A 26940-nucleotide genomic window follows, 5' to 3' on the forward strand; every position below is an offset into this window, starting at 1 on the left:
CTTCTTATTCTGTAACACTATACTGTGTTAGTTTTTTCTTTACATTGATCACATTTTATAAATGCTTTTTTATATTAAAAAAAAAGTGTATTTATTCTCTCTCTCTCTCTCTCTTTTTTTTTTTTTTTCTCGTTTAGCTGTGATCTCCAGGAAGGTAAATGACATTTCTGCTTTACTCATCTGGTGCTTAATTCAGTGCCTTGCATATTACTGGTGTTCAAAATGTATTTGTGGAGTGATAGAATGAATGAATTGCTCTTAGCTTCTGCTTATTTCTGGTTTCTGCTTTCTTATAATTTTAGTTTGATAAGACCTGTCATAGCCCCAGTTCTAACTCCCTACTCGTGACATTGAGTCTTTCTTTGGTTCTGCTCTAGATATGGTCTGGTACCTGATGCTGGTCCAATTAGTTGGGGCGAGGAAAGAAAAAAAACGTGACAGCCTCAACTGCTCCCTTAGCAGGTTTTTGGGGTATGGTTACCCTTGGAAAGAGCTTTGAGACACAACATGATAGACATATTCAGTGAAAGAATTATTACTAAATTTTCCCTTTTTTGTGCCATGATTCATCTTGAATGTCTGAACAACCAAAGATTGCTTATATTCTGGGATTCCATTCAAGTAGAATGGGAATACTTTGATAAAACCATCCTTTGACTGTATGTTTACATAATCATTGTTCTTTTTGTACTTACTTGTATAAAATCTATTCCTTCTTATAACTTAACCTATCATCTCCCCCTGTAAAAGCTAAAATGCAAACAGCTAAATTGAATCTGAACTCCTAACTAAAATCAAAAGCTAAAGGCAGGACTTCCCTGGTGGTCCAGCGGCTAAGACTCAGCACTGTCATTGCAGGGGGCCTGGGCTCCATCCCTGATCAGAAATCTAGATCCCACATGCCACAACTAAAGATCCAGTGTGCTGCAGTTCAGTTCAGTTCAGTTCAGTCACTCAGTCCTGTCCAACTCTTTGTGACCCCATTAATTGCAGCACGCCAGGCCTCCCTGTCCATCACCAACTCCTGGAGTTCACTCAAACTCACGTCCATTGAGTCGGTGATGCCATCCAGGCATCTCATCCTCTGTCATCCCCTTTTCCTTCTGCCCCCAATCCCTCCCAGCATCAGAGTGTTTTCCAATGAGTCAACTCTTCACATGAGGTGCCCAAAGTACTGGAGTTTCAGCTTTGGCATCATTCCTTTGTGTGCTGCAAGGCACAGCCAAATAAATAAATACTTTTTTTTTTTAAGCTAAAAACAATAGGAAGAAAAGTTTTAAAAATAAAAATAAATAAATGCTCTATTTTAATAGAGCATTTTTAGACTTAAGAAAAATGAGCAGAAAGTAGAGTTTCATATACCTCCTCCCCCAGGCCTTTCTTCTATCATTAACATTGTACATTAGTGGGTATGTTTGTTGCAATTGACAAGCCAATATTGATTCATTGTTACAAGCTTAAGTCCACAGTTAACATTAGAGTTTATTCGTTATGTAGTACATTCTATGCTGCTTCTGCTGCTGCTGCTAAGTCGCTTTAGTCGTGTCCAACTGTGTGCGACCCCATAGACGGCAGCCCACCAGGCTCCCCCTGTCCCTGGGATTCTCCAGGCAAGAACACTGGAGTGGGTTGCCATTTCCTTTTCCAATGCATGAAAGTGAAAAGTGAAAGTGAAGTTGCTCAGTCGTGTCCGACTCTGAGTGACCCCATGGACTGCAGCCCACCAGGCTCCTCCGTCCATGGGGTTTTCAGGCAAGAGTACTGGAGTGGGGTGCCATTGCCTTTTCCAAGTACATTCTATGGGTTTTGCCAAATATGTGATATGTATCCACTATTAATAGAACCACACAGAATAGTTTCACTGCCCTAAAAATTCCCAGTGTTCGTTCTATTTAACCCTCCCACCCTCTGTTCCTCTTCTTGAACCCTTGACAACCACTGATTTATTTACTGTCTCCATAGTTTTGCCTTTTCCAGAATGTCATATAGTTGAAATCATATTGTACATAGCCCTTCCAGATTGGCTTCTCTCAGCAATACGCATTCAAGATTCCTCCATGTCTTTTCATAGCTCGATAGTGCATTTCTTTATAGCACTGAATAATATTTCACTATATGGGTACCAAAATTTATTTATCCATTCACCTATTGAAGAATGCCTTAGTTGCTTTCAAGTTTTGGCAGTTATGAATAAAGTCGCTATAAACATCCATGTGCAGGTTTATGTGTGTGTGTGTGTACTTAAGTTTTCAGTGCAGTTGAGTAAATACCAAGCAATACAATTGCTGGATCATATGGTGTGAGTACGTTCAGTTCTGTAAGAAACTGCTAAACTGTCTTCCAAAGTGGCTGTACCATTTTGCATTTCCACTAGCAATGAATAAGCATTCCTGTTGCTCCACATCCTTGCCAGCATTCAGTGTCAGTGTTTTGAGTTTGGCCATGATAACTGGTGTGTGATGGTATCTCATTTTTTGAATTTTTAATCCTCTAATGACCCAAGTTCAATTCCTGAGTCAGGAAGATCCCCTGGAGAAGAAAATGGCAACCCACTCCAGTATTCTTGCCTGGAGAAGCCCATGTACAGAGGAGCCTGGCAGGCTACAGTCCATGAGGTCGCAAGAGTTGGACACGACTTAGCAACCAAACCACCAACTACCACCCAATGACATATGAGGTTGAGCATTTTTTTCCATATGTTTATTTGCCATCTATATATCTTCTTTGATAAACTGTCTGTTTAGATCTTTTGCTCATTTTTAAATTTAGTTATTTCTTACTTATGGCTGAGTCTTAAGAGTTATTTGTATGTTTTAGATACTAGTTCTGTAACAGACATATGTTTTGCAAAGATTTCCCCTCAGTCTATAGCTTTTCTTTACATTCTCCTAGCAGTGTCTCTGCAGAGCAGAAGTTTTTAATTTTAACATAGCAGCCATTCAATTACCATGAAAATAAGATGTCAGAGATGTTGCAAAAACTTTCTTGATTATTAGAGTCAACTGAATGACTTCCACAGTCTCTTTTGACACTAGGTTTCTATGGTTCTGTGAAAAGAACAAAGGTGTGCTGTGAACTTTTCCCATTTGAATTCTAGCCCCCATTTTGCATTATAACATTAATATATGATAATTACAAAAAATTAGAAAATATAGAAAAGAAAAGAAGAAAATATGATCTTTAAAAAAGCAGTTTGGCATTTAGTAGTGGAAGAATATGGATGACAAGCAAAATAGCCAAACAGGTGTGATTTCATGCCTGCCTTTGATTAACTGCGAATTAACAGGTCTCCATCTTCTCAGTAATTCAAAGGTTACCTGAATGGGAAAACAGTAATGAGGTCCATAAATAATTAACTTAAAATATTTATTGCAACAAGTATTACCAAAGTGTACGAGGTAAAAAAGTGTATGATGGTCTCCCTCCACCCTATCCTTTTTTCTAATTGTAATTGTTCTCTAGAAACAAAAATCTTTATATCCACGATACCTTGTTATGTACATATGCACAGACCTGCAAGATTCACAAGCCAGGGATAAATCTGTGTCAATCTTGACATATAACACTGTGAACCTAGTGCATACCACAGAGCTTGGTATGCAGAAGATATTCAACTGAACGAGTAAATGTCACATTGTACATTGTTCTATAGGTGGCTTTAAAGTTTTTTTTTAAGAAGATAGCCTGGATATCTTTCCATGTAAGGATATTGGTAGCTACCTCATTTTTTTCAATGACTCCAGAATAACTGACTCAATGTATGCACATTATAATTTATTCAACCAGTTCCCTATCACTGGATGTTTAGCTTATGTATATATTTACAAACAACACACCCCCACACACATAAATGTTACAAACAATACTTCAGGACGTATTATAGTCTAATTATTGTGTTTAAAAAAAGTCATATCAATCTATCCTCTCACTCCCTTGGAGAGACTTAAGTCACCCGGCCACATCTGGTTGCCCCAGAGGCTAGAAGTGGAATTTCAAGCTGCACAGCATGTACCAGGTTATAAGACATTCACAGTGGAAGGATGGAAGAACAGACTTGGGGGAGCAGGGCTTATAAATGCAACTATTATTTATTAAAAAAAAAAAAACCTCTTAAACCACCAGCATTGAATGTGCATGTCAGTTTCTCCACATCTACAGTGGTGGGGTGATATCTCAAATCAAATATCATCAGTCTTTGTCATTGTTGCTGTTATTTTTGTTTGGAGCAAGGGTTCAAATAAGGGGTATAGCTGGCGATTTTGCTATAAAGGAAAGTTGGGATTCAAATGAGGAAGATCTTAAGTGGCAAATATGAATGATATCTGAATATTTTTAAGCTGTGAAAAACTGGAGAAACAGTTTGAGAAATTTTTAAAAAATATATTGTAAAATGTTTGAGCTAGATCTTAAAAAATCTTTCAGTGTACTTTTATAGATGAGGAAATCAAAATTCTGAGAAGTGAATGGGTTTATCCAAGCTCACACTACTCATTAGTAACCCATCTGGGGTTAATATCAAGGCTGTTTGCATCTCAGCCTATCATCATGTTTTTTCTTATTAGGGACATATGACATATGCATGTTATTTTTATTTATTATTTTTGGCTGCGCTAGGTCTTCCTTGCTGTGTGCAGGCTTTTTCCAGTTGTGGTTCGTGGGCTTCTCATTGCAGTGGCTTCTCCTGTTGGGGAGCATGGACTCCAGGCGTGGGCCATGGGCTTAGCTGCCCAGCAGCATGTAGGATCTTCCTAGAACAGGATTCAAGCCCAAGTCCCTCACATTGCCAGGCAGATTCTTAACCACCGTACCACCATGGAAGTCCGTATCATCATTTGGTTTCATTCAGTAAATACTTATTGAGCATCAAATCCTGTGTTCACTACTAAAGAGGATTCAGGGAAGTGAGGACACATATTTATTGAGAACTTTCTTGTGTCCGATCGTTCATATACATTTCAATCTAGCCCAATGCACCTATTGTACCAAATGAATCTATCTACTAGTTTATTTTTTAAAGAATTATTAGGAGTTCCCCATGTTTCAGTAACAGCAGTAATTCTTTGGCATCAAGCCAAAAATATATTTGCTAATTTTCATGGCAAAAGCAGGAACAAGAAAAGTAATGTTAAGAGATAAGAGTGTCTCTGAGCCTCTTTGCCTGCATTTAAGAAATAAATTTGTTACAACAATGAAACCACCTCGAGTCAGCTTTGCAAAGGAGTTAGGACTGTGCCATGATATTACTGTAGGTACTGAAAAAATTCATAAGTTCTGTAGGTCAGGAGGAAAATTATACTATTACTTCTCTCAACAGGATGTCAACTGGAGAGCATGCCTGATAGCTTTTTTCTCAGGCCTGCTCAGGGCATCTCTGACCAGGTTTCTGTGTAGGTGCTCAGTGTGTGCCATCCTGAGAAACGTCAGAATTGAGGGAAGGCCAGTGGAAAGTTCGGAAGCGGGTAGAGATTTTGCTGGGGAGACGTGTGGTGCAGACCAGATAGAGGGCTTTGTTGATCTAGTTAAGGATTTGGTTCTAAGTGTACTGGGAAGCTAATGAAGGGCTTTAAGCAGATGCTACAGAGTCTTATTTGCAATTAAAAGACAGACAGACAGACACACACACACACACACACAAGCTTTGAATGGTTTAGGAAAGCTTCAAGGATGGATGAATCCGCAGGCTGTATCACTAATCCAGGTAGTAGGTGATGGTAGCTTATCCCCTGGTTGCAACATAGATAGAAATAGATATATCAGGAAGACAAAATGTACAGAACTTGACTAACTGAGAGGGCATTGAGGGAGCACGTACTGTCCTGAATGACTCCGGCTTTCAGCTAATGCTGCTGGATTCAAGTGAGGGACATTCACTGGGGTGGGAACTCTGGAGACCGATCATTAGGAGGAAGATCTTGTGCTGTTTTTTGCAAAGTTGATTTGGAGTGCCTAACGCCCACATAAAGGTCTGGGGGTGGGTGGGTTAGACAAAGGAATTCCGGGTGGAAGAAGAACTAGAGATCTGGTCAGCTGGTAGACATTACCTAGGTAAGGGCACTTTTTTTCTTTTTCTTCTAAAGGAAAGTTGATCTTCAGAAAAGTCTAAAAGAAAGTGCTGGATGGTTAGATCGATTATTTTCATTCTTTAATGTATAGGATTGCTCAGTTTTGATTGTATTTTTGTATTAGATATCTTGGTTATTTGTTTTCATTTATAACATTATCTACAACCTTCGAATTATGAACTCTTATTGCTGAATTACCTGAATACAATAGCAGGACCAGATATGACAGTAAGAAATTTTAGGTAATAAAGAGCTCAGATCTTTGCTAAACAGTGTGGCAGGTCTTGTCAAATTATTTAAAAATTTTTATATCTTCATCCAGGCACCAATGAGAATAATTTGACATATGATGTGTTTAAGCACTTTGAAGAGTAGTCACCTAACTTTTTCTTGCACCACTGATTTGTCGTCACAGAATAGATTGTTTAGGGAACCAGTAAGCTCTTAAAAATAAGCTTGCTTTTTAATTAAAAGAACACTTCCTATTTTTCATTACAGCTTCATTAAGTAAAATTAATATCCACATCGCGTCTGAAATTCAAATGTCTTTGTCTTGTCTTTCTTGTACCTAGTACACGGTTACAGAAGAAATGTCACTTTAGTTTTTTGAAAAGAAACACAGATATGTGCCTCACAGTTGCCCAAACCACGCAGCTTTGTGCTGCACCAAGTTGCTCAAACTGTGCTGCGAGGAAGCCCGTAACTGCTTAAAAGGCCAGGGACTGAAAAGGAGTATTGCACAACTCTTCACCACCCAGCGGTTTCGCTTCCAAATCTGGCTTTCTTATCATCCCGAGGCGGGAGCAGCTCCTTGCTCCACTGTAGACAGCCGGTCCCCCTTCAAAAGCAGCCGGGGTTTCCTCGTCCCAGCCCCGGGCGCCCCTCCCTCCGCCCGAGGTTCCCGTGGAAGGGAAGCCACGCGGGCTGGGGCCCCGGAGTTCCCATTGTCCAGCAAGGGAGACCCAGTCATCCCGGAGCGACTCGGGTACTCAGGTCCCTCCAGCCAGGTGAACCAAAGGTCCGCGGGTCTCCGCGCCGCTCCCCTCCCCCGCCGCTCCATTGTCTGCCTCGCCCCGCCCCGGGGGACACGTGCGCCTGCAGCCTCCCGAGCGAGGAGAGCGCGGGGAGGCAGCGGCGTGGACACCGCCTGGAACGGCTACGCGGCCGCGGCGCCGAGGGCGCGGGGCCGGGCGCGCACGGACGGGTGGGTACTCTCAGGGCAGCTGCAGTCGCGTTCCGCGCCCCCAGCCCCGTTCCCGGCTGGCCCGGGACTGAACGGGGGGTGGGGCGAGCGGGAGCTCGGTGGGGGTGGCGTGCGCGTGGTGCCGCGGTTGGGGTGGGGCGGGGCGGGGTGGGGAGATGCCTGTCTCCTGACAAAGGAGAACGAGTGGGACACGCTGAGCCGGCCCGTCCCGCCCCGCCCCGCCCCACCCGGAGGGGAGAGGGAGGGGGAGTGTCGGGAGGGGAAGGGGCGGGCCTTTCATTCACTCTTGGCCCCTCCGCCGCCGCCGGAGCGGAAGGGCGGGGTCTCGCGCCCTCCCGTGTGATGAGGACCGAGGGTGGTGGGGAGTGGGGGCGGAACCCGCGGGCGCGCGTCCCGAGGCGTAGGCTACGTCGTCACGTCAGCGCGGGAGAGAGAAAGACAGGAGCCGACTCGGCAGGGACTGGGGGACGGGGCCGAGAGAACGAGCGAGGGAGGGAGCGAGTGAGCAAGCGTGCATCTAGGAGGGGAAGGGCGGCCACTTGTGCTTGAGCGGCCGCGAACGACAGTGCGAGCGGTGGGAGAAAGAAGCAGGGAGGGGAAGAAGAAGGGCCTAGGGAAGAGGGCTGACGGAGACTGGTGGTGGTGGGAGAAGGAGAAGGAGGAGCTGGAGGAGGGCAGGAGCTGAGAGAGTGAGTGAGAGAAGCGGACGCGCGAGGGAGGGGAGGAAAGGAGGGGGGTCACGCGGAGGCGCGCGCGCGCACCGGGAGCGCGCTCGGAGGCGAGTGGAACTGGATCGGGTTTGCTGCCAGCGGCGTGAGCTTCGGCCGCCATTTTACAACAGCTCCACTCGCGCCGGACACAGGGAGCAGCGAGCACGCGTTGCCCGCAACCGGATCTCCTCGGACAGGATTCCTCCGCCGCAGCCCAACGGGGAGGTAACGACCGCTGGGACCCGGGTCTGGGAAGGGAGCTCCGTGACATTGTGGAGTGAGCTGGGGGAGGGCGGTGCGGGGAGAAACCGGCTTTTCTGGAAAATGGATTCCAAGGGAGAGGGGAGCACGTTGACTGGGGCTGCTCGGGAGTAGGCCGCGGCCCGCGCCGTCACTTCCTCCTCCCCTCCATGTGCTGCCGCTGTTCGGGCTTTGTCTGCGGCGCTCCAGGGAGGAGGCGGCCCCGTGGCCCGCGCGGACCGCGAGGGGCGGCGGAGTTGGTGCTGTCGTGGCCGTCGCCGCGGCGCGGGAGTGGGCGGAGAGGAGCCGGTTCCGTCCCGCAGCCGCGCGGCGGGCTTGGGTGGTGCTTGGGGTCTGGCGGGCGTGGGGCAGTTCGCGGAACGCCCTCATGCCGCCGGCTTGCCGGCCCCGGCCCGCGGGTGGCACCGGCGGCCCCCGCGCCGCAGTCGCTGCCAGGACCGGCCAGGGGTGGGGGCTTGTACCGTGCGCCACGGCGCACGTCTCGGCGGGGCGGGCGGGCGGCCGGGGGTCGCCGGCGCCCGGGGCAGAGAGAGAGCCATGTGTCACGGCCGAGACGGCGGCGCTGGGGGGCGGGGAGAGCCTGTGGCCTGGCGCCGCCGCGGCCTCGGTGTCGAGGGGCGAGGTTGTGCTGCTGCTGCTGGCTGGGGGCTCCGGCCGCAGCTTTGGGTTGCTGTCGGGAGCTGGTGACGGTAGTCTTGGCCTGGGATTCGGTGGGTTGCCGTTTGAAGGAAGTTGTAGGACATTTGAAGGCGCGGAGCACGTGTTTCTAATGGGTTCCCGGTGGCCGCGGCGGTGAGGCTGCCGCTCTGGGTGCGGAGTCGGGGGCGGGCTTTGGGGTGCGGGGGTGAAGGGTGGAGAAGCGGGGAGGTGGGAAGGTAGCTTGTGTGAGCGCTTTGTTCTTCGCTGGCTGTTGTTACTGATCTTTAAGCGGCAGGCGGGAAAAGCGCGCACTTTGGGGGTTTACCTTTGAGAGGGAAAAGCCCAGCTTTGCTTGCTCCACACACACCTCATTCTCTGTACGGGCACAGTTGCATGTGGCACGCTGGCTCGTCCTCGTGCTGGTTGGGCTCCATTTGTAATGTGGTTTTTCCTAGGGAGTGTTAGCAGGTGAGTCAGGGGTGGTGCTAAGGAAAAACGTAGTGGATCCGTCCTTTGGTGCCCCGAGCTCCAAATCTGGCTTGTCAGGCGACAGTGACTTTAAGGCCTGTTTAAAGGGATGTATAGGCTTGCTGGTGTAGAAATTGGTAGAGAAAGTCAAGATTGGGGCTCTCATATTGTCCTACCCTTTTTGAAGACCCTAGTTTAATTTTGCTTATTGCGTTTGAACAGATCTCTGGAAACATGGCTACAGAACATGTTAATGGAAATGGTACTGAAGAGCCCATGGATACTACTTCTGCAGTTATCCATTCAGAAAATTTTCAGACATTGCTTGATGCTGGTTTACCACAGAAAGTTGCTGAAAAACTAGATGAAATTTACGTTGCAGGTAAGAACTAACACTTGCAAAATTACATTATGAAATTTTTCTATTGGATTTCTGGCTTTGAACTAAAATAGCAACTTTTTGTGGTTTCCAAGAAGTGTGGGACCTGGAGTTTTTGCCTTGTTGTGCTAGTAGGTTCTTGTGAACTAGAGATTAAGGTGTGTAGAGGGAGGGAAGAAGGAAGGGTTAGGTGGTAAAGGCTGGATGGCCAGATGGTTAAGTATATGATGGTAGCAGGTAGCAACAGCTGCTGAATGTTGGGAGCAGGCTGTGTGACTTTTGGGGGTATTTTTGTGGTAGGATTCTGGTTAAATAACTTGGTAATTGTAGACCTGTAGTCAGTCTGTCTCGGTGTGGCTGTTGCTTTTTTTAGTGGTATTTGAAATTGAGTGGAGGTTCCCGTGTCATGCTCTGTACTTTGTTGGTTGATTTTAGAATTTGTAAGCCTATGTATTTACCTTAGAAATACTCGGTGTTCAGAACTGCCTGACTTAGGATAAGATAAAAAAGTTGACTCATTATTTTAAGTATGGTTGAGAGGCCTTCTTTAGTTCATAATAGCTAAGGTATGTGTGTTTTTCATTATATAGATAAAGAGGAATGGAAGAATTTGTAGTTGGCACCTGCACTGGCAAACATGGTCTTTAAAAAAAAAACTTTCTAAAAATATTAAAAGTTGACAACTAATTAAGTTTTTTCTTCTCCAGGGCTGGTTGCACATAGCGATTTAGATGAAAGAGCTATCGAAGCTTTAAAAGAATTCAATGAAGACGGCGCATTGGCAGTTCTTCAGCAGTTTAAAGACAGTGATCTCTCTCATGTTCAGGTAACGTTAATTTGGTATGATTGTAAAAAAAAAAAAGTAGTTTTGACTTTTATTCAGTTAGGTATATTTAAGACTTACTCTTGAAAATAATTGGAAAATTCCTTTACAGAACAAAAGTGCCTTTTTATGTGGAGTCATGAAGACTTATAGGCAGAGAGAAAAACAGGGGACCAAAGTTGCAGATTCTAGCAAAGGACCAGATGAAGCAAAAATTAAGGTATGGCTTTTAAAAGTTTCTTCTTTACTCCTTTCAGTTTTTAAAGTTTTTTGTTTGTTGTTCTGACTATTTTCTAGCTTGGGTAAATATTCCTTGGGTGTGAAATTATTCCTTGTGTGTGTGTGGTAATGTTGAGAGTTAAACACCATGAGATAATTTGTTAATGTTTTCTCATTATTATTTTTTGAAGTGTCCTGCCTTCAACAGTTTCTGTTTCTAAACAACTTTGAAATTTTGCTTGTTACCCATGTATTCTTTACTAATGGTATTCTAAATAAAAGATTTAAAGAAATACAGTCACCATATTTTTCATATGAAACCTGCAAGTCCAGGTTAACCGACAGTGGAACCAAAAGGGGAGGGATCAGCTCACCCCATACTGATGGAGAGTGTACATTTAGCAATTGACTGCTTTTCTTAGGATTCTCAAGCCCCCGCATTAAATGAGTTTAGTATTTTAACAATGCCTTCTTCCTCATTCATTAGTGTGGGTTTTTAAGGCTAATTTGTTCATTTCTAAAATAGCTTTTAATGAAAAAATTGATTACTGTAGACATGTAAATGAAGAAACTGAGGCTGAGAGAAGTTTCCTTTGCCCTCACCCAAGTCACATAGTAGTAAAGTCAACTAGGTTTTGATCTTTGTGTTTTTTACTTGTGTTGATTTTTTGGTTCATAGAAAATATGATGATCATACTAGTTTTAATGTAGTATTCTTAACATATTGCCCCTGCTCTTGAACCAAGGATTCTAGTTTAAGAAAATAACTTACTAGGAAGGGATGGGTGTCAGTTGTGTTTTAATGGTATAGGAAGAGAGAAGTATGGAGTTAGTAGTTAATGTATAAAATTGAGGCTTTCAAATGAGTGAATTGTATCTGAACTATAAATCTAGTTTTTCCAAAGAAATGGAATATATAGTTGTTACTCATTGTAATTAGATCAGTTGTAAGTAAATCTACACTGAAAGTTATTAAAATTTTATAAAAAGTTGGAAATTTAGTTTGTGAAACATTCAGTTCTGTCTTTGGAAGGGAGTGGCGTAAAGCTTTAGTGTGACTTAAATTGTGGCAAGAAATCAGACATTTTTATAGACTATTTTTCAGAGGGAATAAGTGTTTCCTTTTTGTTTTTAGGGATTGACATAAAACATATTATTTGGGTTGTATGAAGATTTAAGTGAAAGAAGCACAGGGATTGCATAGGGGAAAAGGAAAGATGAACCATTTAATGGTTTAGTTTATGTGATAGTAAGAGATTTGAGTTTATTTTTGTTACTAACCCAATATTGCACTGTTAAGCAAATATATTTGGGTATAGTAGAAAAAGACTGCTTAAAACGTGTACCACTTTGTGGACTTTTTTGTTAAGAGAATTTAGGAATAGAGTTCTTATCAATTACAGTATCTTTCCATAACTGTTTAATGTTCTTTGGGTAGAAATAAGGACTTCCCTGATGGCTAAGAAGGTAAAGTGTGTGCCTGCAACGCGGGAGACTTGGGTTTGATCCCTGGGTTGGGAAAGATCCCCTGGAGTAGGAAATGGCAACCCACTCCAGTACTCTTGCTTGGAAAATTCCATGGACGGAGGAGCTTTTTAGGCTACGTCCATGGGGTCACAAAGAGTTGGTAGAAATAAAATCTGTCCAGTCTTTTTCATTTAAGAACTAAAGTGCTCCTCCCCCCATCACTTAACAGCATTCTGATAAGTTTTATCATGTGCTTGATATTAGTTTATTTCAAAGTTTATGAGCTAATTATTAGATTCTTTTTATTTAGAAAACTAGTTTTGTGCATTGTGGGTGAGATGGTGGAAAAGGAATAATCTTGCTTTTTCCTTAGGCTAACAGTGGATGACTACTTTCTACTGTTTTGCTTATAATAAGAGATAAAAAGAATCTTTTTATGCTCTGAGTTAAATATAAGTTGTTTAAATTTTAACAGTTCACTTTTAGGGAGCTAATGTGTAGAGATTATATCGTGTTGCAGTTTCATAAAGTTTCCAAAAATCATTTTGGCTCTTTTTCTGAGTGATCCATGCTGTCCTGTGAAGCATGGTACTTGAATGTCAAATGAATAAGAGGTTATTTTTCCTGCATCTCCTCTTAAGTTTCTGGATTTAGTTGGAGGAGTGTAATTTGTAAAGGTTGGTGAAACTCCCAGAATGGCAGTAGGTACCTCGGAGTGTGGGTTACTGGGAAATTTGTTGGGTAAGAAAGCTAGGTTTGGGAGAGATAAGTTACCTCCTCCTTCAGGAGAGAATTTCAGCTTAATTATGCAGTCATTTTTTAGAAGGGCAGAATAGATAAACCTTGCCTTCAGAGTTGATGAATCAATATTTTGTGTTGTTCACTAAGCACTGCTCAGTAATTGGAGACCAGAAAATTACTTGACCAGGATCCTGAAACTTTCATTATAAATTAGCACATATTATGAATTATAAGCACACATTAAAAGAGTTCTAAAACAGACAACAAAAACCTGTTAGTAGGGAATATTGCCAATATAAATGGAAAGATTTGAACAAAATTGATTTTTTCATAACTGCTTGCTGCACGGGTGTGGTCTTATGAATGAAATATATTAATGACATTTTCAACTTTTTAAGGCACTCTTGGAAAGAACAGGCTACACACTCGATGTGACCACTGGACAGAGGAAGTATGGGGGACCGCCTCCAGATTCCGTTTATTCAGGTCAGCAGCCTTCTGTTGGCACTGAGGTAAAGAAACTAAAAACTTGTACCCTTTGTAGTAAATGTACACGTGTCTGGTTTCTTATAGAAATTCTCCATGGTTTTTACTGCATATTTAATTTACAGATATTTGTGGGGAAGATTCCAAGAGATCTGTTTGAGGATGAACTTGTTCCATTGTTTGAAAAAGCTGGACCTATATGGGATCTTCGTTTAATGATGGATCCACTAACAGGTCTCAATAGAGGTTATGCGTTTGTCACTTTTTGTACAAAAGAAGCAGCTCAGGAGGCTGTTAAACTGGTGAGTTTTTTTTTTCTTTCAGTCTTCACATTTGCTGTTTATAATTAAAGCCAGGCCTTTTCTTATTGTGTTAACTGAATGTTTTTGAAGTGCTGATTAGGCACTGTCTTTCACATTTTCCGTGTACACGTTATAGCAGTATCTTTTGCGGGTATAGTTGAACTGACTCGGGATCTATAAGGTAGTGTGGTGGAGTTATAGTTACTGGTTCTTTGAAACATTTGGCTTAGTGATTTTTTTTTAATTTTAGGAATGTTAAAAGGTGTAGGAAAGTAACTGTAGTAGACCGGGCTCCTGTTGGGCCATATCTGGCTATCCCTTTTTAGAAATGTTTCATGAAGACATTGTGATGATAAATTTCTAGTTAATGAAATAGGGATTTTATGGTGAATGGCAGTATTTGATTTAAAAATAGCAGATGTCAGGTGAGGACCTAGTTATATTCCCAATTTAAAGAACTTTAATATTTCAAGTTATGGCTTATATAACTCCTTCAAATTAGTTTTATTAAATTCTGTGACTCAAGTGGTTTCTATATTTTGTAGTTGAAGATGTCATAAGTTAATTTCAATCCAAGAAATCTATCAAAAAGTGCAGCTGGGGAGGAACTTTTGTAAATGGTTCACTATGGCAGATAATTTGTTTTGCACTGTCTGACTTGCGTGTTATATGGGTAATTCTGGCAAACTTGAAATTCGTAGACTGATTATTCCTGAATTTTATTTTTTCTTTCCTCACCATCATCTATATCACATTTTCAGGCAAGCCTTAAGGAGAAAAAGCAAACAAATACACTCCATTTAGCTTTCTATATAGCTTGCATCTTTCTATTGGTGTGTGTAATTGAATATTGTAAGGTTAACATTAGAAAAGTATGCTACTTGGGAAGAATAAAGAATTCAGGTTTTTGGATATTTCTGTTTAAATCAAGGCTGATTTTTCCCTTCTTTCCAAGGATGCTATTACAGAAGGGAGAGTATATAGCTCTAGCGTCCCATTAACTGTCAAGATTTTAGTTTAAACAGTTCAAGTGAAATTGAGAACTTTTTAGGGTTCTGGAAAGATAAACTGTAGAAATCATTCAGCTGAATCTAAAAGAACATTTTGCCAGGTAGTAATAAAGTAGCAGCAAGTTTTAATGTGGAAATGTACAGTGATTGAGAAGGCAATGAGCTATCTTATCTTACTACAAAAAGCTTGTGTAGAATTTAATGATGTCAGACCCAGTTTATTTACTAGGTATTACATAAAGCTTAGTTTTGTTTAGTGGTGTGATTACTTAGTGTTATAAGTAATGATACGTGTATTTATTATTTTTAATAGGAATTATTAAACCAACACTTGACTAAATTTTTGCTGCCAAAATACACCAATTATGGTAGGTCCTCACTAGAGTATTTCTAGGTGATGTTCAGAATCTTTATAGTAAAGAAACCATAATTAGAAGAAGATACATAAACCAGTCCTAACATGACAATTTTGAGTGCCAATAAATACACATGAAATATGTTTCAGTTTGGGCAGTTGCCTTGGCTTAACATAATATAGTCCAAAATTGCATTGCTGTAGGCTTAGAGTAGTCTTAATAACATAGTTAAGTTTTTGACTGTAACGCAGAAATTTCCAGATAGTCAAACAGCTATTTTGATTCGTCTAGAAACAGCTCTTGTCCTAAACAAATGTTTTTACATTTTTTTTCTGGGTTTGAATTTGAGTCCTTATCTGGGGGAATATTTACTTTTTGCTGTCTAATCAGTAGGAGGCTCTGCACTTTGGTGTCTTTTTAAAGATAGTCTTAGTACTGGGATGTTAGTACTGGGATGAACTGGATGTATTCTTACTGCTTTTTCTGAAGAGATGTTTTACCATAGCTAGGATTATGGTGATAGAATTGGGAGACTTGCCTTAGTACAACAGTAAAAGAAAGGACTAGGCTTTTGAGGAAATGAAACATTCTAGAGAAATAAAAAACTGAAGTTGATTTGGATGTTTTATGCTACCTTGTTTTGACTCCTGGATGTAACACCCCAGATGTGTTTTTTAAGGGAGTGTATTTTGAAGACTGTTCCTAGTTGTGTCATATCACAAGTCTACTTGAATTACAGCTTTATCAAAGAAGTTTTTGTATAAGATAGTTGAACTGTTCTAGATGTACATAATCAAATGTTGAGAAAATGTCTTTTTTAGATTGTAGATCAGACAAGATTGAAGCAGCATCACTTTTTGCTTTCCTATACTTTGAGTATCTTGAGACATACCTTAGATTGAGATAGTTTATATATTCGGTCTTATTTTTTGATGTATATAATTTGACAATGACCTCCAATAAAAAATGTAGATTTTAAATTTGCATCTGAATTGTAGAAATGGGTTGATGTTAACAGCTGAAGAGACTTGAAGTTAGAAGCAACTGCAAACTTCTTAGTCACCCTGTTTTCAGCTAACATTTGCCTTGTATTTGGGGGAATAAGAAAATGTATCTGTAAATGATGATAGTCTAGTTGTGGAAGCAAGATCTAAATTTATGGGAAGGTGTTTGATAGCTGCCACTTGTTGCTTGTTAAGGCGCAGGAGCTGTGCTCTGTGCCACATTATTACTTTTAAATACCACTGCAAACCATTCTTCAAGGTAAGTGAAATAACTTTTTTCTACAGTGAATAAATAGACCGGGTGGATTGCCCAGGGCCATGCAGGTTTGGTTTATTTAGCGTGTTCTTAATGGCACCCCACTCCAGTACTCTTGCCTGGAAAATGCCATGGAGGGAGGAGCCTGGAGGGCTGCAGTCCATAGGGTCGCTGAGGGTCGGACAGACTGAGTGACTTCACTTTCACTTTTCACTTTCATGCATTGGAGAAGGAAATGGCAACCCACTCCAGTGTTCTTGACTGGAGAATCCCAGGGACGGGGGAGCCTGGTGGGCTGCCGTCTATGGGGTTGCACAGAGTCGGAGACGACTGAAGTGACTTAGCAGTACTGTTAACTGGACATAACAGTTTAAACCAGCAGTATATGTTATGTTGCCAGTGAGCCTGATTCTTTGTGTAGTGGTTTAGGTGGTCTTAAAAGGTGTTGAGTGTGAGTCTTCTCTGCTGCCAAGTTTATTTCTGGCATCTAACCAGTTTGTACCATCTTCCTGCTACCACCCTAGCCTGAGGTACCATTTGAAGAGTCCTAGCTAGTCTCGTTGCTTTCCGTTGCCCCTTTACGGTTTTACCATTTAGCCATGTAGGTTAGATCGCAGCATTCCCATCCTGAGAATAATGGCTTCTAAACAAGGCTCTATCTGCTCAAGTTTCTGCTTAACCTCTCTCCTCCTACTCTTCTTTATGACCGTTCCATCCATACTTTGCCTTTTTTGTTCTCCTCAAAAGCTGTGACCATTTCCAACTCAAGTTTGCCTTCTGGGCTTTCCACCACTTCTTCCAGTTAGCCCAGCTGCTGCCTTCTTATCAATCAGATTTTCTTAGAGGGCCTTTCTAAGAAAGGTTTACTACCCACTTGCCCCATGATAGTATACTGAACATGATTTAAAAAAAGAATGTTTAGATGTACTTAAAATTATTTCTTGACTTTGAAACATTTGCATCTCTCTTCCCTTCAGAGAATTTGCTTTTTTTCTGCGTCCCTGACATTCAGAACAGTGCCACTATAGAATAGGTACTGGATAAATAACCTGACCGGCTGACCAGTGCTGTCTTATTCAAAGATTTTCTCGCTTTCATTTGCAATTGTTCTCTGCTACCATCAGCCCTAGGGATTAATATAGATGCATGGGGAGGGTGACACTTTGTCCTCTGTAGCATTTGGTGTTGTCACAAAGTCCAAGAGGAACGCAGGCAGGTGTGTATGTGTATTTGTATGTGTGCTTCTGGAATTGGAGCCCAGGGCAACTGGCTCTGCAAGTGCCCATTATGGTCCAATACACTGTAAGTGTCTTACTGAAAAAAAACTTCTTGCGAAGACTGGAATACTGACCTCTATTTACACGTTAAGAGTTGTGACTTTAATAGCCACTGATGGTTTATTCACCACAGTGGTTGTATACACCAGTGTACAACCACTTTGATGAATGCAGCTGACAAGAGAGGTCCACAAAGTATTTTAAGTAGCAATTAGCAAACGTTCACTGTGAATACCATGAAAACTTTAACTATGAGTGTACAAGTAGTTTGATCCAGTTCTTGACTTTGGGGTTTCTGGAACATGAGAGGCTAACTACAACTAATTAAAGTGGAAGCTGATGGGTCACAGGGTAAAGGAAGGATGAAGGGATAGATTGCTTTGAGTTGGGGTTGATAGAGAAGGCTTTGTCCTAAAGAGGTTTGAATAGGGAGGGAAGTGAAGGAAATAGATGAGTTGAAGCAGTGATTTGTGGGAAGAAAGATGAAACTTGTTTAAGTGAATGCTAAAAGGCAGTAGTCATTGACTACTGGACTGAGTTGCATGGTACCATTGAAGTTTTGAGTGTTAGTGTAGGTTGCATAATGTAAATATGTTATAGATGGTATTTCTTTTTTCCTTATTAGTGATTTGAATGAGGGTATAGTTGGACTGATTGAGATGTTTGGTGACTTGAATCTACATGTAGTGATAAATGCCATGGGGGATGACAAAATAAGGATCTGAAAGATTTTGATAGCCTGGGACAGTAGTTTATATCAGAAGGGTGGAATTGAGGGGGGTTGAAAGTCAAGTCCTATACACAACTTACTCACAAGTAAACTGTAGTGTTTCAGCAGTGTGGTATGATTGCCAAATAAGCTGAGATAATCTTGGACTGCATGTTATAGAAGCCGGTGTTTAGAAGTGTTAGAATAGTCTCCAGCTTACTCTAGACTCCTCAGTCTTAGCCTGCATTTGTGTTGTTGTGTTATGAATGTCACTGTTTCGTGGCACTCCTGGAGGCACTTTCCAATTTCAGAGAAGGAATGATTAGCCAAGCAAAGAGGACTGAGTTGTAAGCATTGTGTGTAGGTATGTGAAGTGCCTCATTTGGAGGAGGAAATAGATTCATTGGAGAATTTTTAGGGATTCATTGGAGAATTTTTAGGGAAGTAGGTTTGACTCAATGTAAAGAAGACTTACTTGGACAGGCTTGGGAGGCAGCTGTTTCGCTGCTATAAGGAGAGTTAGGACTGAGCAACTACTTCTGGATCAGATTCCAAATCTGAGGTTGCTGAGTTTCTCGGGATTTGTTGACTGATTGGCTATGAGGCAAGGAAAGAGTGACTTGGTGTTTTTGAGCCTGGGTGATGGGAATGTTCCAGGCTGTACAGTTCATTTTGGTGTTCTGAAATACTGAAACTATATTGGTTCATCTTTGTTTTATTTGATTACCTCACTGTGCTACTGGATCTGAAAGCTAGATTTCTAAAACGTGTTAATTTCAGTGCCAACTTTCCTAGTTTGGAAAAGACATTTTTTTGTTTATCTTGATACCATTATATAGTCCTGACTACTTAACCCTTGAGAGTAAGGGTTTATCAGCATTAAATTAGAATCTCTAGTAAGCATCAGAACAGTTGTTTGTAATGCCTTTCTACAGTCTAAGTCACTGTTACTCACTTGCTAGGATGTAAAGTTTAATTTTGACTTTAAGATGATAGATTGGCCTTAAAAATGCTAGAGTAAGAAAAGTTAACTCAAAATATACATGGAAAAGTGCATGCTTAATCTGTAGATGCGGACATTGCTTTGAAAATGTTTACTTTGCTTCATTTGGACAATATGCCCAGAGTCTTTTTTCCTTTAATGACTTCACTGGAGAGCCAGTTTACTCTCTATGGGTCAGTTAAAAATGTTTCCATTTTTTAAATTAAAAAAAAATGTGGATGAAGAGTTACAGTTTTCTTTATAAATCCTGCTAAATATTCATAGCTTCCTATTGGTCAGACTGAATGAATGAATGCTGAGTTGCTTCAGTTGTGTCTGGCTCTTTGCGACCCCATGGACTATAGCCCACCAGGCTCCTCTGTTCATGGAATTCTCCAGGCAAGAATACTGGAGTGGGTTTCCATTTCCTTCTCCAGGGGAATCTTCCCCACCCATGGATCAAACCTGTGTCTTTTACATCTTCTGCACTGTCAGGCAGGTTCTTTACCTCTGGTGTTACCTGGGAACCCACCAGGTCTGACAGTTGTTCAGACTACTGTCATTTTAAATACCTTCTACCTACCCTACCTTGATTAACCAGAGCAGGGCTGGTGAGGATAGGTTAGAAGGGAAGAAACTTTGCTTATATAGAAAATAATGGCAACAGTTATCACCATTTTGAAGCAGCATTATTAAGTACATAGCCCCTGGTCTTAGAATATTTGGAAAACAAAAATACAAAAAAGGGAAAGTGATACCAAATTCTGTCATCTTCAGAGTAACTCCTCTTTCTCTCTTTTCCTTGGTCAACTTCTGGAATTACAGACTAAATGACCAAATTGAAAGTCATTGATTTGTTGCTAAGGCTGGCTATTTGATGCTTATGTGTAAAAATCTAGGGAATGTACATGTCTTAAATAGTTTATTGTGTTCTTAGATTCACTTACTTGTGTGGTGGGATATTGTAGTCTCATTGTCCATAATCCCATGCAATGATGGATTCAACCATAGGTCTACTATCTGCAGATAACTGCATATTTCTACTTTTAAGAGGTGCTTGGTCTAAATACAAATAGTATGGGAAAACAAAGTCCAGGGCAGTATTTCTTAATCTCAGCACTATTTTAGACTAGATAGCTATCATGCTGGGCTATTTTGTGAATTATAGGATGTTTGGTAACATCTCTGACCTCTACTTACCCACTAAATACTAAGAGCAAGTCCCACCTCTAGTTGACCAAAATCTGCCTGTTTATAGTCGATAAGTCATGTCCAGCTCTTTTGTGATCCCATGGGCTGTAGCCCACCAGGCTTCTCTGTCCATGGGGTTTCCCAGGCAAGAAGACTGGAGTGGGCTGCCATTTTCTTCTCAGGGTATGGAACCTGCCTCTCCTGCATTGGCAGGCGGATTCTTCACCTCTAAGCCACGAGGTCTAGTTGACCAAAATCTGTCTAGATATTGTCAAACGTGCCTCCTCCCTCCCTGGGCAAAATCTACACCTGTTGAGAACTACTGATCTGTGTTAACATAGAAGCGTGTTTTTATTGATCCTTATAGAATTTAGGGATTGCAAAGTATTTGGTTGAGCTCAAATCTACAGGTATGCAGAAGAGATTTCCATGGTGAAGTTTCAGGGAAAGCATTATATTCAGAGGCGTAGCAGTGTGAGAACTGACATCATTAGCCACGATTACAATAGTGTGAAGAAAGGGAAGAAGCGGGAGGAATTTTAGGATGGGCTTACTGATGTTCAGCTATTTGAACTTTGTTTTGCTGATGGGGAGTCGTTGAGGGATATTTTTTTCCTAATAGGCAAAATTGTGATTAAAAAAAAAGAATGTCTCTGGCATAAGTGTAAAGAATAGAGGTAATCTTGGGATCATGATTGACTGACTAGTCAGTCAGTTCAGTTGCCCACTCTCTGCGACCCCATGGACTGCAGCATGGCAGGCTTCCCTGTCCGTCAACTCCCAGAGCCTACTCAAACTCACGTCTGTCGAGTTGGTGATGCCATCCAACCATCTCATCCTCTGTCGTCACCTTCTCCTGCCTTCACTCTTTCCCAGCATCAGGGTCTTTTCCACTAAGTCAGCTCTTCACATTAGGTGGCCAGAGTATTGGAGTTTCAGCTTCAACATCAGTCCTTCAAATGAATATTTAGGACTGATTTCCTGTAGGATTGACTGCTTTGATCTCCTTGCAGTCCAAGGGACTCTGAAGAGTCTTCTCCAACACCACAGTTCAAAATGATGACCAGAGACTTGGCCAAGTATGAACTGAGTTGGGGTAAAAAGTACAAAACTGAACTGGAGGGAAAGATGATTGAACTTCATGTTTAATTTTGAATACCTGGAGATAATGGAGAAAGGGACAGTGAGGAATCAATTTTCTGACTTAGTTGTACTTCCTTCACTCATACCTTATGTACCTGTTGCACAAGAATCAGAATAACAGGGATAGGATCTTTTTGGGTTTTGCCTCTATGGTTTTGTTGCCTTTTATGATTTATGGTCACTTGAAGATTGTTTACATTTTACTATAGTTTTATAGTTGCTTCTATACTTATACCATAATCTACTTGTCTTTCTCCAGTGTTATCATAGGCTTGATGAAAATGAAGTGGGGGGGGGGGGTGGAATGTACAGCCGGATTCAGAATAGTGAGGTTCTTCTTTTAGACTTAGGATTTGAAGCTGAAGAATCATTATTGTAACTTTTTATGAGTGGTTAGGGGAGATGGAAAAATAAGATTGAAGTGCTGATTAACAGAAAGACAGAAAGCTTGTTGACAATTTGAATCTATTTTCCTTACATGGAAATAGTCAGCAGGATGCATTTAAGTAGAAAACAAGGTATTGTGTAATCAGTAATTTGGAATTTAAGCTGCTTACAGATTGGAATCTTATCAGATTTGCTAAATTTCAAGGACTTGACAATTTTTGGTTTAGTTCATAAACGTGATCAGTGTTTTGTTGTTACAGTCTTCCTGTGTCTCAGATTATAATTTTTTAAAGGATACTTGATAAACTTAAGTGTTGAATTCTTAGTTTGTTAAAAGATCTTGCTTTTCTGTATGGGATTTGTGTGTCTTTCTGTAATAAGCACCTGTCATAGGATATTTTAAGTATTTTTAAAACATGGTGCACTTTTCCCCCTTTCAGTATAATAATCACGAAATTCGTTCTGGAAAACACATTGGTGTCTGCATCTCGGTTGCCAACAACAGGCTTTTGTGGGCTCTATTCCTAAGAGTAAAACCAAGGAACAGATTCTTGAAGAATTTAGCAAAGTAACAGGTAAGTTGGATTTATTTGGAAGGAGGTGCAAGTTGTAACACTTAAGGTAATTGCAGACTTCTATGTGCCAAGCACTGTTTTAAGCACTACATTTATTGATTCATTTTATTCTTTCTATAGCCATGTAAGATAGGTATCTGCATATTTCAGACATGGAATCAGAAGGTTTTGGGAAATAACTTGCTGAATGTTAGATAGTTAGTAAGGAATACATCTGGGATTTGAACTCAATCTGCACAATCATTGTTGTGCTTCCTGTTTTGGAAGATTGTATTTCTTTGTGTGTTTTTATGCATGTTGAGGTTCTGGTTGACATTCTTAGTAAAAATATTTGGTAGGTAATGACTTGATTTTCCAAATTATAGGAATAGTGAGTACTCTTGCTATAAGCAGAGAGCCTACATTGTCTTTGAATTAAAGTTTCCAAGTGACAGGCTTTTATAAGAAAACAGTTTTATCTGCCTAGAATATATTTAGCAAATTATCAGCCTGTTACCAGTTTTCAGGATCATTTGAAATTCTTATACAATACTAAGATAGTCTATTTCATTTGACATAAACATACTGATATCTGAGGCCAGGAGAGTGCCATTAAAAATTAGGTTTTACTTGGATGGGATGAAACATTTTATATTTCTGGTTTTCCTAAAAGAGTTTTGTAAAGATTTCGAGCCTCTCTGTTGTCTAATTAATGGAAGCAGAATAGTCCTCAGGTCTAAGTAAAAAGGGTACCTTTTTTTTTTTTTTTTAATGGAGATTTTTGCATTAGGAATACTTGGGAAAGTGTGGATTAGGTAAATTATCTGGACCAGTATTTTTGAGCTGGACAGAATTTTGAGTATTTTTTTAATATATATTAAAATACATATTTTAATATATCTGGACCGATATTTTCAGTATATTATCTCTTGTGAAGATAAGAGATTAGTTCTCATTTTGATATTTAAGTATAATATTAGCAAAAAAATCTTTTAGTCTGCTTATTCTTGTTTATTTTATCTAATTTCCCTGGAATGGTTGCTTCCTTTCAGAGGGTCTTACAGACGTCATTTTATACCACCAACCAGACGACAAGAAAAAAAACAGAGGCTTTTGTTTCCTTGAATATGAAGATCACAAAACAGCTGCGCAGGCAAGACGTAGGTTAATGAGTGGTAAAGTCAAGGTCTGGGGAAATGTTGGAACTGTTGAATGGGCTGATCCTATAGAAGACCCCGATCCTGAGGTTATGGCAAAGGTAATGACAGTTGGGTTAAGATTGTTCTGTGTGGTGTTGGTGGGAGCAGCAGGAGGCTTTAGAGAGTGGAGGAAAACTGTGTGCTTTCTTACACTGTGCTTTGAAAGTGAGAGAAGTGTTCTGTGTTAAAGGCCACACACCAGAAGTAAATAACAAGTGCATGGAGGGTGAATACAGAAATTATTCATGGACCCTCAGCCATAGTTGTGTAGCATCATAACTCTCGTGAAGTAGTTAGCCTACGTGCTGTGGAGATGACTGACTTTGATTTTTGTGTGGATTCAAAAAGAAATTTCTGTAAGTTTTTGAGAATGGCGCCATTTGATTACATGGTTTTTATGTTAAAAGTCCTACTCCTAAAAATAGTGAACTGTACTGGCCTCAGCAGAGCTGCTGCAGTTACAAGGTTTAGCTATTATTAGGTATCCTGCTTCAGCAGTCTGTTGAGACATCTATGAGAACAAATATCTCTTGAGTCAACACTTTACCACTTTACCAGTGCAGCTCACAGTTAAGTTATTCCACCCTTTGTCTTTTTAAGAATCTTCTTTAATGGTGATAGGCCAGCAAATAGAGTGAGTTCACTTAAATAAGGAAAGGAGTGTGAGGTATCAGAGTTGTGAATATTAAACAGTAAATATTCTTGAAGACAGAGATACTTAGGATTCATTCTTTTTTTCTTTGGCTTATTAAGCTTTCGTTAGCCCTCTAAGATTAAGAAATTCAGATGCTACTTTTAGGAGGAAGTGATAATGTTTTTTAGCCAGGTTAAATTTGTAGTTGTATTTTGAGGATCTTTCAGGATTGGAAGAATTTATCTTAACAATGCTTTGAATATTCTTCTCTGTGAAGGGTTTCAGTTAGTTTTGACTTGCTTTGTTAAGTTCAGCTGCTTTTTAAGATGGCATAGTATTCACGTTTGGAGAAGGCAATGGCAACCCACTCTAGTACTCTTGCCTGGAAAATCCCATGGATGGAGGAACCTGGTAGGCTGCAGTCCAAGGGGTCATGAAGACTTGGATGTGACTGAGCGACTTCACCTCCACATTTCACTCTCATGCATTGGAGAAGGAAGTGGCAACCCACCCTAGTGTTCTTGCCTGGAGAATACCAGGGATGGGGGAGCCTGGTGGGCTGCCATCTTTGGGGTTGCACAGGATTGGACACGACTGAAGCGACTTAGCAGGAGCAGTATTCACACTATTAGGAAATAGCCACCTCCATTTTGATTGTAAAATAATAACTACTGGAAAGTACTAGGACTTGCCTTGTGGCTCATCTGGTAAAGAATCTGCCTGCAATGCAGGGAGACCCTGGTTCAGTCCCTGGGTTGGGAAGATCTCCTGGAGAAGGAAAAGGCTACCTACTCCAGTATTCTGGCCTGGAGAATTCCATGGGTTACAAAGAGTCAAACACGACTGAGCAACTCTTCACTTCACTTCAGGAAATGCTGTGCATAGCGTGTTTTGTTTTTGAGCAGCAAGTACAGTGGTTTCCCATACACATCTGCCACCATACCTGCACAGCCTCCTCCACTATCAGTATCCTTGCTAGAGCGGTACGTTGTCGTAATCAGTGATCCAGATGAAAAGTTTTATAATTCAGTCTTTCCATTAGGATTTACTGTTGGTGTTCTACATCCTATAGATTTGACAAATGTATGTCTTGTATCCATTATCATAGTATCATACAGAATATTTTTATTGCCTTAAGAATTCTCCATGGTTGCCTCTTCATCTCTTCTCCTTCATTCCTGGCAAATATTGCTCTTTTTACTATCTCCATAGCTTTGTCCTTCCTTTTCCAAATGTCACATACATAGTTGGAATCATATAGTATGTAACCATTTAAGATACCTTCTTTTACTCCATGTCTTTTCATGGATTGATGGCTCATTTCTTGTTTAGTACTAAGTATTATTCCATTGTCTGAATGAACTGAAATTTATCCAGTCACTTACTGAAGGACAGCTTTGTTGCTTCCAAGTTTTGGCAATTATGAATTAAGGTATGCTAAACATCCATATGCAGGTTTTTGTGTGGACATGTTTTCACCTCTTTTGAGTAAGTACCAAAGAGTGTGATTAGTGGATCATATGGTACAAAAGTAAGTTTAGTTTCGTAAGAAGCTGCCAAAATTGTATAATTTTGCATTCTAATGCGGTGAATATGTTGTTCAACATTCTCAACAGCATTCGATGGTGTTGGTGTTTTGTATTTTGGCCGGTCGTTCTAATACTTTGTAATGATATCTCACTGTTTTAATTTGCAATTCCCTAATGACATGTGATATGTGATACTGAGCATCTTTTCTTATGCTTAGTCACCATCTGTGCATCTTTGAGATATCTGTTTAGAATTTTGCCCATTAAATTCAGTAGCGCCTTAATGTTTGCCCAAATGAGTTGAAAATTTAGTCTAGTTTATATTTCTAATGGATTGTGACTAAAGTTAAGTTTGCAGGGTTGGGATGGTGGCATCTTGGAAATTTAATTGTTTGGAAATATATAGAAGTTTCTGTTTCTTAAATTTCAGGTAAAAGTGCTGTTTGTACGCAACCTGGCTAATACTGTAACAGAAGAGATTTTAGAAAAGGCATTTAGTCAGTTTGGGAAACTGGAACGAGTGAAGAAATTAAAAGATTATGCTTTCATTCATTTTGATGAACGAGATGGTGCTGTCAAGGTAAATAACTGGGGGAATAATAGGTATCTAATTAGCGGCTAATGATTTTTAGTTATCCTAAAATCAGAAGGTTTTAGAAAATTGAAGGAAACTCAGAGGTCGTGTAATCTATTCAAGCTTACCTTTATTGGCCTTGGGAGATTGCCTCACTAAACTAAGTCAAAAATATTCGTTTTTAAATCAAAGAATCCTGTTTTGTCTCATTCTCTTGAGATTAATGATAAATGATTTTTCTTTTTAACTTTAAATAAATCACAGTTGTGAAAGGTCTCTTGTATTCATCAGTGCCTAATTTTTTTAAGGCTATGGAAGAAATGAATGGCAAAGACTTGGAGGGAGAAAATATTGAAATTGTTTTTGCTAAGCCA

General features: G+C 40.7%; 1 protein-coding gene across 1 annotated transcript in view; it reads left to right on the forward strand.

Moving 5' to 3' along the window:
- The first annotated feature begins 7167 nt into the window (after nt 1–7167).
- SYNCRIP (synaptotagmin binding cytoplasmic RNA interacting protein) overlaps nt 7168–26940 on the forward strand; it is a 23887-nt gene continuing 4114 nt past the window's right edge. The window contains 11 exon segments of the mRNA XM_027551451.1: nt 7168–7266; nt 9567–9726; nt 10431–10549; nt 10659–10766; nt 13372–13485; nt 13585–13761; nt 22517–22580; nt 22583–22651; nt 23683–23888; nt 26423–26572; nt 26875–26940. The exon segment at nt 26875–26940 is cut by the window's right edge and continues 56 nt beyond it. Coding sequence (XP_027407252.1) covers nt 9579–9726; nt 10431–10549; nt 10659–10766; nt 13372–13485; nt 13585–13761; nt 22517–22580; nt 22583–22651; nt 23683–23888; nt 26423–26572; nt 26875–26940 — 1221 coding nt within the window. The 5' untranslated portion in view covers nt 7168–7266; nt 9567–9578.

The sequence above is a fragment of the Bos indicus x Bos taurus genome, chromosome 9 (genome assembly GCF_003369695.1).
Source record: "Bos indicus x Bos taurus breed Angus x Brahman F1 hybrid chromosome 9, Bos_hybrid_MaternalHap_v2.0, whole genome shotgun sequence".
In the NCBI taxonomy this organism is placed as follows: domain Eukaryota; kingdom Metazoa; phylum Chordata; class Mammalia; order Artiodactyla; family Bovidae; genus Bos; species Bos indicus x Bos taurus.